The 13,591-nt window shown below is 35.6% G+C and overlaps 1 protein-coding gene across 1 annotated transcript; it reads left to right on the top strand.

Annotated features, from left to right (window-relative positions):
- The first annotated feature begins 2,125 nt into the window (after positions 1-2,125).
- LOC133862546 (palmitoyl-monogalactosyldiacylglycerol delta-7 desaturase, chloroplastic-like) lies at positions 2,126-4,283 on the top strand. The gene is made up of 5 exons (XM_062298378.1): positions 2,126-2,827; positions 2,918-3,058; positions 3,152-3,292; positions 3,567-3,673; positions 3,775-4,283. Exons 1-5 carry the CDS (start codon positions 2,276-2,278, stop codon positions 3,986-3,988), a joined length of 1,155 nt encoding a protein of 384 aa, XP_062154362.1. The 5' UTR covers positions 2,126-2,275; the 3' UTR covers positions 3,989-4,283.
- The last annotated feature ends 9,308 nt before the right edge of the window (positions 4,284-13,591 follow it).

The following is a 13,591-nucleotide window of genomic DNA, read 5'->3' as shown; positions in this document are numbered from 1 at the left end:
TATATATGCTAGACATCTCAACACTTTTTTTAAAATTTAGTTCCAACATGATGTATTACAATCTTTTTTTTGAATGGTTTATGGAATATTTTTGTTTCCATTTGTATGATTTACTTGATTTTCAGCCTTTTTTTTTTTTAAAGCAAAATAAGGCAAAATTTTATTTGCATGATTGTTGTACATAAAATGAACATAAATACTTTTGAAACACAAAAGAGAGATTAAGCATTGAACCTAGCTAATGTAAGGTTTATTTGATTGTGTTAAATGTTTAATGAAAGATTTTCTTTTATTTTGTATTCATAAAAAAATATTTTGTTTAGTTTGCTATACATTTTTTTTGGAATGTTCAGAATTATATGGATTTTATTTATATCGAAATGTAATATGAATCACACCAATAATATTAGAGACTCTTGCTAGTTTTTTATTAATGTTTTGATAATCATAATCTATAGGTTATCTTCTTGTTGTTTTTTTTTTTTCTTTATATTTCTTTTCATTTTAAACTACTGATATGGGAACAAAGATTTAACATGTTTTAATTTATATGGATTAAAATAAAATTAAGGGTCTTATTTTTGAATTCATTTGAATGACTAATGGTAATATATATATATATATATATATATTGTATGATTCAGTAAAAAAAAAAAAATGGAAGTGTTTTCTTTGTTTTTTAAAGCAAAATAAGACAAAAATTTATTTGATTAAGCAATATTGAACGTGATGTGAGAGGATTTATTTGATTGCATTAAATGTTGAATGAAAAATTTTGTTTTATTTTGTAGGATTTGGTTGAGGTGCTGTAAAAAAAACTACAGCACGATCTTGACCATTGAAAAAACTACAACACTTATTCTCTAATATTTGGAATTTAAATTTTCTTCTAGCCATTTTTTTTTTTATACTTCTTTTTGTTATAAACTACACCTATGTGAATAAATATTTTGAAAACTTTTACTTTTTATGGATTAAAATAAAATGAATCTTAACCTTTAATGTCTTTTATTGAAAGATGTGTGATAGTTTTTTTCACACGCATTTTTTAACCTATAATAAAAAATACGATGAAGATGTGTTGAAATTCTGAAATGAATTGATAATGAAGAATCGTTATGAGCTAGTAATAATAATAAACAGATCAAATGGTTTATTTGGAGTCTCATGTCAATATTGTTGAACAATTACAAGATAAAAATATGAAATCTAAGCATGACTCAAAAGATAACTATTAGAATTATTTCTCCAAATCTTGTCACCTATCCCTAATTGAATTATAATTAATGCTAATCCTAAACTTATCCCCAGGCTAAGCACCAAACATTCTCTTAAAGAAACTTGACAACAAATTCAAATCTAAGATTACTATAGGAGCAGTGATATGCAAGGGACAGAAAACCGTCTCCTTGCAGGCTCTTTTTGATTAAAAAAAAAAAATTAAATTTAATCAAAAAATGTCATTTGATGTCACATCAAAAGATACTTTTTGATTAAATTTGATTTTTTTTTTTCTTTTAATCAAAAAGAGCCTGTTGGGAGATGATTTTTCGTCTCTCAACAATCATTTCCCTTACCATGGAAGTTACATGTTTGATGGAGTTCTCTTAGAAGTTACTCATGTTTGATGGATTCCTCTTCTTAGAAGTCAAGTGTTTGATGGAATCCTCTTATTAATTAGAAGTCTTTCAACAAACATTCATTAAGTAAAGTCAAGTACTATAATCTCAGTCAACACACACACAAAATAATAATAATAATTATTTATTTTTATTAATAAAATGAAAATCTTAGTAGGGCTAAGAAAGAATGTTTACAACTAACGGAAAGGAAGAAAATGAAAAAAACGAGTCTGTCGTGATGCAGGTGGACTTGTGTCATTCCGAAGAGTGGACGGCGTGGCTTAAAAAGGTGTGGCAAACATTGACGCATTTGTAGGCCATGAATCACACTTTCAGAGAAGTTACACGTCTTCTTTTGTAGAAAGGAAAACAGCCACAAACACAAATTCTGCAGAAATATCTACCAGCGCATACATAGAAAGAACACAACAGAACAGACAAAAACGAAATCTGGGTGCAGATTAATCTTAATAAGATAAAAAATACCTGGATCCTACTGCATCATCCGTAATCTAAAAACTACTCAAAAGCCCCACCCCCTTATCCCCTCCTTTACATCTTCTTAACCATTTATAGTTTTGACTGTCCCAATATCCACGAACTCTCTCCCAGTCGATGCAAAATCCAATATACACGGATACAAGCCTCCATTCATGGCTTTGATCATATCTCCACCGTCTAATTCCAAACCCCACCAGTTTTCTCCTCTGCGCCGCTCAACCAACCGGCCCGAACAGGCCGTAAATTTTGGTCACCATATTTCAAAGGCTAAAAAGCTTTTACCGAACACAAAATTCTCCATCCATTTGCATAATAATAATGCCAATAGATCAACAGTACCAGGCATTGTTAGTGCCGCATTGGTAGCAGAAGCAGAGCCAGAGCCAGAGCCAAAGGCCGCCAATTGGAAGAGAATTTTGTTGTCGGACGTGGTCGTGAAGCGGCAAAGTAGAGTATTTTTTGGGAGAAAATGGAACTCTAAGGATATTGGAACTGCTTGTGTTGTTTTGGCAATCCATGGCCTGTGTCTTTTTGCACCGTTTCAGTTCAGTTGGGGTGCCGTTTTGGTGGCAATGGCGCTGTACGTTGTGACAGGTCTTTTTGGTATTACTCTGTCGTTTCATAGGAATCTCTCACACCGGAGTTTCAAGCTTCCCAAATGGCTCGAGTACTTGTTTGCCTACTGTGGTTCCCTCGCACTTCAGGTTGGTAGAATTTCATTGTGAATAGGAACGAGGAATTCTGGGTTCTGTTTGGTTTTTTCATGGTTCTGTTTTTTTTTTCTTGGTTTGCAGGGGAGCCCAATTGACTGGGTGAGCACACATAGGTACCACCACCAGTTTTGTGATTCTGAGAGAGACCCACATAGCCCAACTGAAGGATTTTGGTATAGTCATATGAGTTGGCTATTTGATACCAATTCTGTGATGGAAAGGGTATGAATATCTTTCATTATCACACTTAATCACAGGCTAATGATACTGTAAGGTGATTTTCTAGTTTAATATTCTTTTTGGGATTGTTTGCAGTGTGGAGGACCAAGCAATGCTGCGGATTTACAGAAGCAGCCCTTCTACAGGTTTCTCCAAAGGACTTACATTTTTCATCCAATTGCTCTTGGTGTTCTGCTATATGCATTGGGAGGACTTCCCTTCCTTGTGTGGGGAATGGTGAGGAAGATTCTTCTTAGGATTATTTGCTTTGTTTGGTGTAAAAACATCTGTAACTGAAAATAAGTTATTTTTAATACAGATTCTTCCGTCCTGTTATTTTTTAATTGAAAATTGTAAATGGAACTTGATTCTTATCATTCTTGTGCTGATATTCATTGTCAAGATATTCCAGTGCTATTAATTCAGAATCTGACAATTCAGCCTATGATTCTCCTGCATTATTAAACCCTGATTGCTGCTTAAGGCTTAACACAGTCATGTTGTGCTGCAGGGTGTGAGGATTGTATGGGTTTACCACATAACTTGGCTAGTAAATTCGGCTTGCCATGTCTGGGGAAAGCAACAGTGGAATACTGGTGATCTGTCTAGGAACAACTGGTATTGCAAATTTCTGCACTCTTGCTGGCATATCTAACCCTTGAGGCTAGTTTTGAATTGGGATTTGGTTTATAGTTTTGAATTTAAAATTGTGGTATCAGGTGGGTGGCATTGCTTGCATTTGGAGAGGGGTGGCACAATAATCACCATGCATTTGAGTACTCAGCTAGACATGGGCTAGAATGGTGGCAGCTTGACATGACTTGGTATGTAATAAGATTTCTCCAAGCTGTTGGATTGACAACTGATGTGAAGTTGCCGACTGAAGTTCAGAAGCAGAGGATGGCGTTAAACAATGGAAGCATGGCCACTTAAAAGTGTGCTTGTCTCAGATCATGACATGTTTTTTTTACTTCCATTTTGTTTGTATCAGATCTGCATATAGAGAGAAATTTGTTTTCTGTTGACCAATAAATCATGAGGCGGAAAATGATTTACTATGCGCTCTACCACATGCACCTCCAAACACGCTATTATGAGAGGGCCCGTTATGGGGCTTACTTGTTTAGCAGGTGGGTTTTGACAATTCCATGTTGAAATTACAAATAACATGGACATACAATTACACTTGATCTTAATTCCATTCTCAAAGGTCATCTATTCTTTTGCAGCTCCTGTTTGTCGTTTTTCTCTTCCTTACAACTCCTGAGACTATATGAAAATTTAAAAAATATTAATTTGTTGATTTTTTGTAAGAATCAAATGTATAAAAATATTTTTAACTCCCCTAACAAAAAAAAAATAGGGAAAAGTACAAATAATCCCCTCAAACTACCACATCATTGTCAATGTACCCCTCAAACTACCAATTGTGTCAATGTCTCCCCCTTAAACTACCAGAAAATGTCAATGTCCCCCTAATGACAAAAATGCCCTTCATAAAATTATTAAAATAAAATAAAAACTACAAAAAATTATTAAAAACATATAAAATAACAAAAATTTATTCCAAAAAAAAAAAATTAAAACTGTTTTTTACGTTTTTTTTTTTCAAAAAAAAAAAAATAATTTTCAGCTTTTTTTTTCGTTTTTTTTTTCTTTTAAAAAAAATTGTTCTTTTTCGTTTTTTTAATTTAATAAAAATAGGTTTTCTTTTTAAATAAATAAATTTCAGTTATTTTTTGTTTTTTCGTTTTTTTTTTCTTTAAAAAATTTTCGTTTTTTAATTTAATAAAAACTGGTTTTTCTTTTTTCTTTTTTTTTTTCATTTGTTTTTTTTAAAAAAATAAATTAAAATAAATTTCAGTTATTTTTTGTTTGCTTTTTTTTAAAAAAAAAATAAAAAAATTTGTTCTTTTTTTTTTTAAAAAAAAAAAAAATCGTTTTTTATTTAATTTTTTAAAAATATTTCTTTTTTAGTTTTTTTTATTTCTTTTTTTTTATTATTTTTTAAGTTTTTTGTTTTAGTTTTAATTTTTTGAATTTATGAGGACATTTTTGTCTTATTCAAAAAAAATTAGGGTCATTTTTGTCTTTTTGTTGATCTTAGAGGGGACATTGACATTTTTTGGTAGTTTAGGGGGGATCTTGACACAATTGGTAGTTTAGGGGGTACATTGACAATTGAGTTGTAGTTTGAGGGGGTTATGTGTACTTTTCCCATAAAAAAACTATAAGCCTCGTCTCGTATAGTAATTTACGAGTTTCAAAATAAATGTAATTAAATTAAATATAATAATACTATGCGAAATGCGCAGTTTTTTTTTTAATATTTTTTTTATTGTAATTTAATTTAAAAAACTCTTTCATTAGAATTTAGTTTATTTTAAAATAATTTAAGTGCAGAAATCCTTTTCCAATTCCATAGGCTTCGGTGTGTCCCGCAAGAGACAGTGGCTTTGTGATGCGATACTTTTTCGCCGTCTTTGGGGAAGAACTGTTTGGATTCTCAAAACCCATTATTTTCAGTGTCAATAACAACAAAAAGCCCAACGCCAAAATAGACGAATATTCTTTTAATGTGTAAGAATAGTATTGATTCATGCTAAATATAAATCATCAAATGCTCGATAGAATAATGTTGAATTACTTATTTAGTTTTAGGAATAATTGCACCGTTATTCCCTGTGGTATGCCATAATTATTTTTCACTCCTTATGGTTTAAAAAGTGCATGAGAGGTCTATGTAGTATGCAATAATTACAAATCGATCCCTACAGTCAAATTCCGTTAAAAATTTTAACAGATTCCGTCATATGCCACGTCAGCGACACGTGTCCATCTTAATAAAAAAATATAAATTTATTAAAAAATAAATAAATTTATTTTTTTTAAAAAAAGAAAAATGGCAGGCAAGGGGTGGCCATCGGGCCACCCCTAGTAGATCTAGGGGTGGCTGCGCGCCACCCCCGGCGGCCTCTGGGGGTGGCCGCGCCCCATTGCCTGCCATTTTTCATTTTCATTTTTTTTTTATTAAGATGGACACATGTCGCCATCTTATTGGCGACACGTGGCGCTGACGTGTAGGGCTAACAAATTCTGTCAAAATGGTGGACGAAAAATCGACCCAGGGAATAAAACATAATTATTGCATACCACAGGAACCTCCCATGCACTTTTTAAACCATAGGGAGTGAAAAATAATTATGGCATACCACAGGGACCAACGGTGCAATTATCCATTAGTTTTACACAAATTCTACAAGGTGTGTATTGATTGGTTTTTCATGTCATTTTGCTTGTAACAAATAATATCAGAGTCGTTCCTGCATCATAGTAAAAGGGATTCGATGATGTGGGATGGGAGGTACTACACATTATCATCGGGGTCGGAAGCAAATAAGGGTTTGCTCACGTATTGAAGGAGATTGGGTTTACCATCGGATCCAAGGTGAATGGGGAATTACCATCTGTTCCTTTCAATACCAACAAGATTGATTAGTTTATTTATGATGTCCCAAATGGAGTAATGGCCAAGAAAAGGAAAGATCAAACTAATTGGTAGATTGGGATTTGGAAGATCTCCCGCATAATAGATTTCTATAATTTTTCTGATTTTCCATTTAGAAGATTCTCATCTTTAGAGTGCCTTTAAGGCTAAGTCTTTCCATAATTACTATATTGGAAAAACTTGACGTATCCCCTTGAACTTTCATCACATTTGCAATTACTCTTTAAATTTCAAAACTCTTAATTTTATATATCAATCTTTCAATTTTGTTCAATTTCACCTATCCATTAGGACTTTTCGTTAAATCCTAAAAGAGGGATATTAAAATTTCTAAAATACCCCTCTCATTTCTTTTTTAGAAAAATAAAGAAAAAATAAGGATTTAGGAGTTGGTCAAGATATAACAGAATTTTCAAAATATTCATGCCTAAATCTTTGAAAATATTTATTTTACTTAAAAAACAGGGATATTTTAGAAATCTTGATAGAATTTAACGAAAAATCTTGACGGATGGGTGAAATTGAAAAAAATTTAAAGATGGATACTCCAAATTGAAAGTTTTTAAACTTTATGAGGATAATTGCAAAAACAACAACAATTCAAGGAGGTTAAGTGAAGTTTTTTTCCAGTATAATTTTCTTTAGGGCTGGCAAAACTGGTCACCCGACACGACCCGTTAAGACCCGCGACCCGTTTAGCCTAGACCCAAACACGACCCGTTTATGTTAACGGGTTGGGGCTCCAGACACGACACGAACATAAAATGACAGTTGCATAAAAAGGGTTGTAGAAGTGGATGATAAACACATGAAAATCATCAAGTGTCTAGAGAAGGAAAATGACATCTATAGGGTAAGAGAGAAAACTTTTATGTATGCTTTGTTGTTGTCATGGTTTACAATGTTATTGGTTATTTGTGTTGGACTTAGTAAATGACTTGTAGTCAATGACATATGTATGTGAATTATGTAACTTTGAACCCCCTGTGGTTTTATTAATGTCATGTTTTTTTACCCCTTGTGATTTCATAAAGTATCACAAATGGTGCATTCTTTTGTAATTGATAACCCAAAATAATCTGTTTAACAATTAACAACTCAAAATAACCCCAAAAAAATGACTAAATGTTTACGTCTTATACCCCCTGTGGTTTTATAAATTTCATGATCTGCTCAATGTGGTTTACTAGGTACCACAAATGGTACCTTGATTTTGAATATATCATAAATGGTACATTCGTGTGTAATTGACCACCCAAAATTATCTGTTTAACAATTGACAATCTAAAATAACCAAAAAAAAAAAAAAAAAATGACCAAATGTTTATGTCTTAAACACAATTTTTTTTTTTTTTTTTTTTTTTTTTTTTTTTTTTTTTTCATTGTGGTTTTATAAATTTCATGATTTGCCCCATGTGGTTTCACTAGGTATCACAAATGCTACCTTGGTTTTAAATTGTGTATCATAAATGGTACCTCGGTACACAATCAATAATTGGTATATTTGGTATGTTTTGTATCAAAATAACATGTATGCCTGTTGTGTATTAAAATAACCTGTTGACAACAATTCAATCCTTCATAAACAAAAAAAATTAACAAAACATAATCAATCATGTTTCAAAAATGACCAAAACCCTAAATAACCTGTTTCACCATTGCCAACAATTCATCCATATCAATAAATCAAAAATTACATACACTTCACATTTGCACAAAATGATCAAAACCAAAAATAACTTGTTTCACCATTGCCAACAATTCATCCATATCAATACATCAAAAATTACACACACTTCACATTTGCACAAAATGACCATATTCCAAAATATCCTGTTTTACCATTGCCAACAATTCATCCATATCAATACATCAAAAATTACATACATTTCACATGTGCACTAATACATCAAAAATTACATACACCACTTCACATGTGCACAAACTGACCAAAATACAAAATTACATCAAAAGTCACATGCTATTGGTTGCACAACTTCATAAAAATCATCAAATGTTAATGTCTCAAAAATTAAGCGTGTGTTAATGTATCAAATGTTAATGTCTCAAAGTTTGTGATTGTGAATCAATTTCTAAATCCCGCTGTGTTCCTTTTTGCATTTGGTCCATTGTGATTGAGGGTCCCCCAAGTTGCAACAATATCAACAAATTAACAAAAGGTATTAAAGGAAAATCCAGACGACAGCAGGTCCATTACAAAATTTGTAAGAAGTTCACCATTGATTTCCTCCTTAATCGGTCAGAGACCCGCCTTTGCCTACGTCTGATTTGTTCAGTTGTAGTAGGAGGGTTGTCCCTTGATGGTTGACTAATCGCGTCGATGTTTTTGGTTGTTCTAGGGGGTGACGTTGTATCTGAGGGTCCTCCCTGTCACATAGTATAACCAAACATGTCAATGACATAAAGAAAAATAAAAAAATAAAAAAAACTCACATCAGTTGGCTTTGACTTCCGAACCCTTTTGGGATACTTCTTCCTATTTGGATTTTCTGGTTGCCGACAACTCCTAGCATTGTGGCCTTTTTTACCACAATTTCCACAGCATACATCGTACCCCTTTCTAGTGACCCGAACACTTTCAACTAGTTCAATCTCATCAGCTCCTCTCTTTTTGAGCTTTCTTGGCCTACTGCGTTGTTTCTTAGAAATTGATGGCTCTATAGGGTTCCCATCATGGTCAACAGGCCACTCATTAGGCGCAGACATGGGATTGATACTAGGGGCATATGACAATCTGTACATTTCCATTAAGTACAATTTGCTGATATAATCCTCAAGGTAGTGTCTATTTCTATATATTGCAAAGACTACATATGGGCAAGGAATACCATTCAACTGCCACCTGCCACATCGACATGTTCTTGTTTCCATATCAACGACCCTCCTAGGCTCATGGTTGTGGTCAATCTCAAACTGCAGTTTATTACTCTAGTGATATATGTAGTCCCTAGCCTCTTTCTTGTTCCTTTCCAACTTTTTCACGATCTTAGGGCAAATTAGTTGAGTTGAAGTTGCTGCTCCAACCCTTTTCTAATCAAACAGATTCATTAGTTGCTGCCTTATTGTCTCCAAACAAGTGAGAATTGACTTGTCCCTTGCTTCCAACACCAAAATGCATTGAAACTCTCAGCATTGTTTTTTAGCAAGATGTCACTGGAGCTACTGGTTTTGAATGCATGCCATGACCACATCTTGGGGTTTACTTTCTCAAGGTAATTGTATGCTCTCTGGTCCATACCTCTAATCACCTCAAGGTAGTTGTGACGTCCCTCATCGCCTGGGAATAAGGATGTGCTTATATGTATAAATGCACCCTATATGACACAACGCTTTTTAAAGCCGTGATGGCCATGAACCGATCAGAACTCCGCAGTTAAGCGTGTTGCTGCGAGAGCAATCTCAGGATGGGTGACCTCCTGGGAAGTCTGGTTTGGGGAGCCAAAAGCGGACAATATTGTGTCATTGGGGGTGGGTCGTTACAAATGGTATCAGAGCCATTGCCCAGCCTGAGATGGTGAGAGCGTGCACAAACCCAAGAGGGTTGCCGGCGGGCACTCGCTGGGATGACAAGAATGGGGTGATCCCATGAGGGTTGCCAGCGAGGATGCTGGGTCCCAAGGGAGGGTGATTGTGACGTCCCACATCGCCTAGGAATGAGGATGTGCTTATATGTATAAATGCACCCTATATGACACAACGCGTTTTAAAGCCGTGATAGTCATGAACCTATCAGAACTCCGCAGTTAAGCGTGCTTTTACGAGAGCAATCCCAGGATGGGTAACCTCCTGGGAAGTCTGGTTTGGGGAGTCAAAAGCGGACAATATTGTGTCATTGGGGGTGGGTCGTTATAGTAGTATTTGAACTGTATCTCGTTGGGTGCCCTAGCTGCACCCCACAATACATCCTTAAACTCCTTTCTCCTAAATCCTTTGCCCTTGAGATTCGCATACAAATGCTTGATACAATACTTGTGCTCCAAGCTAGGTATCAGATCCTCCAAAGAATGGATCAACTTCTGTTTTAGGGAAAAAAAAAAAAAAAAAAACATGTCAAAATATTTTTGATAATATTTTTTAGGAGCACAAAACAATTGCATTAAATATTACCTTCTGTCTGTCGGACATGAATGACAACATATGATCCCGATGATACCCAATATCCTTCAACAGTATTCCCAAGAACCAGGTCCATGCCTTTTTAGTTTTAGCCTTACATGTTGCATATGCTATCTGGAAAATATCATCGTTTGCATCCCGAGCAACTGTTGTATGTAGCTGACCACCCCACTTTCCCTTCATAAAACATGCATCTACACAAATCATTGTCCTGCATCCAGCCAATAAGCCTTGACTGAGGTATCCTGAATGTAACATGCAAGGCTGTTACATACATCCGTTAGAAAAATACTTTATCCCTCTGAATGTATGATGAGGTACCCTGATTCCACTGCGGTAATACATTGGCGTACTTTCTGGTGTGCTTATATTGCTCACCATCTTTTCCATCCAAAATGTCTAATGCTATTTTTTTTTTGCACGGTGGTAGCTCAACAATGACAACTCAATATTGTAATCCCTTCGTATCATCTCCTTCAAAGCTTTCGGTATAAAATCTCTTTGGTCCCGAAAATTGTCTAAATATCTATGTGTAGCCCACTTAATTGTTGACCTATTATTGTGGTAGTGGCTGCCACAATTATGAACATGCTCAAAAGTTTTGATCTAGAAATTTTTTTACAATTCGACCAAGATATGTGTATTCTCCAGCCACTTTTTTTTTTTTCTTCTTACACTCTGTAGAGACCCGTGTCTTCTTATTGTGCTGATATTTATAGTCAAATAAATTCTGCACTGCAAATACTCGTAACGCTTCCTTGAACTGAGTGGGGTTGGCAAACTTCAACCCTACTGATAACTCGACTTTTTCTTTCAAGTCTTGCTTGGGCTTCCATTCGGGGTACCTCTCACTTGTCTAGGAGACCTTTCACCGTCGTCTTCTTCTCTATCCATACTATGAAAGGTTTCACTATTAGAAGACTCCGCATTGGGGTCATTTATTGCATCAACTCCATCCTTCGATGTAGATGCTTTTTCCAACGACTAAAACCATTTGTTTGTTTCCTCCCTCACTTCGCGTATAACATCATCATCTTTTTTATGTAAAAATGTTTTCTTCCTCGCCATCCATAACATCAAAATCACTCAACTCAATGTCATCCTCCTCATTCTGAAACTACCATGGAGGCTGCTCTGCTGGCTGTCGTCGAGGCTGCCACACTGACTGCTTCCAAGGTTGCTGAGCTGACCGTCGTTGAGGCTGTCGGGCTGGCTACACAGTAGATTGCTGTGGTAGTTGCTGTGGTGGATGCTTTGGTGGCTCATGTGCTAGTGGTTGTGATGTGTGATGTGTCACATCCTCCTCGCAATAGTGAATCTCAACCTTTGAAGGAGATTGAGAGATAAGCAGCATTGGGGCCACCACTTCAATCGGAATCGATTCAACTGATTCCTCTGGTTCATAGTCAACAAACACGTGCAACTTCCTGCTACCACCATCTATGATCCCTCTGATGGTGACAAAAAATAAAAATTTGAAACCACATGGGGTACTAGATGAACCAGTTGCCCCTTATGGTTTGCCGTCTTTAATTAAAAAGAAGGGTTAAGTATCATTTTGCCCCATGTGCTTCATTTTTTTTTTTTTTTTTTTTATCACAGATGATACCTTAGTCCAATTTTTCGCCTAAAACTAACGAATTACTATGTCATCGACTTGTAACACACTTAAAATTGCGACATCTATCTCTAGATGCCATGTAAGTTGTCACATCAACGCTGACATGGCTGCCACATATATATTTTTTTAAAAAAATTGACTTCTTTTAAAAAAAAAAAAAAAAAATTGTACCCCCATTTTGGCCAAAGAGTCACCCCCAAGGCCAGTTTTGGTTTCGGAAACCACACTCAAAAGCCTTAGGGCCACCCCCAGACTGGCCAATTTGGTGGTGGCTGAATCACCCACGTGGCCTATGAGGTGGTTTGACTACCCCTAAAGAGAGGAAAAAAAAGGGGGGGCACCCCATTTTGACCATTGGGGGTGACCGAACACCCCATGTTCTTCATCTTCTTCTTCTTCTTCTTTTTATTTTTTGAAAAAGCATTACAAAAATGTGGCAGTCATGTCAACGTTGAAATGGCGACTTACGTGGCATCTAGGGACTGGTGTCATGTTTTAAAGTGTATCACGTGTTGCTGATGTGAAAAACTGTTAATTTTAAACAGAAAAATAGACAAAAGTTTCACCTCCGTCTTTTCCCATAACACATGTATTATCTACGATAAAAAAAATAAAGCACAAGAGGCAAAACATAAAAACTTAAAACCACGTAGAACAAAAAGGTACTAAACCCTATAAGTAATATTGAAAAGCGTAATGATTGAATTTAATTAAGATCCGAATAAGAAAAAAGAAGGGGTTTAATTTTTTTTTTCTTTTCTTGAAAGAGTGGTGTGCTAATTAGACAAAGGGAAATGAGTGGTCCAATAATATGCAATCACCTATGATTTGGTGCTTCAATCACCACCCTTTACAAAATGACAATCCAAGCAGAAAATGGCAATACCCATTACGCCACGTGTTCAGCCCACGCCATGAGGAGCTTTGTCAGCAGCAGCACCTCCACCACCTGTCACCCAGAGCCTTGTTTACCGGGCGCTTCTGTTCCTCTCCTGCCCATGCTTCGATGCAGGCTCACTAGGCTGCGTGAAAGCAGCAACATTTTTCTCGAGAAAGTCAGATAAAAAGTACAGCGAGAAAAGGTGAATTAGAGGAGGCTTAGTCTGTGTTTGGCAGCGTGTAAAAGAATGGAAGAGAAACGTTTTTAAGAGGAGGCCACCGTCGCTGAGCCTGCGGTTTGTAGGCTGTTCCGGTGGATACCCCACAACATTCGCCTCGATAACTTCCGCACCGCACGCCCTCTACCCAAACGTTACTCCATCCCATTCTC

This window comes from Alnus glutinosa, chromosome 3 (genome assembly GCF_958979055.1).
Source record: "Alnus glutinosa chromosome 3, dhAlnGlut1.1, whole genome shotgun sequence".
Taxonomy (NCBI): Eukaryota; Viridiplantae; Streptophyta; class Magnoliopsida; order Fagales; family Betulaceae; genus Alnus; species Alnus glutinosa.
This window is presented reverse-complemented; position numbering and strand designations above follow the sequence as displayed.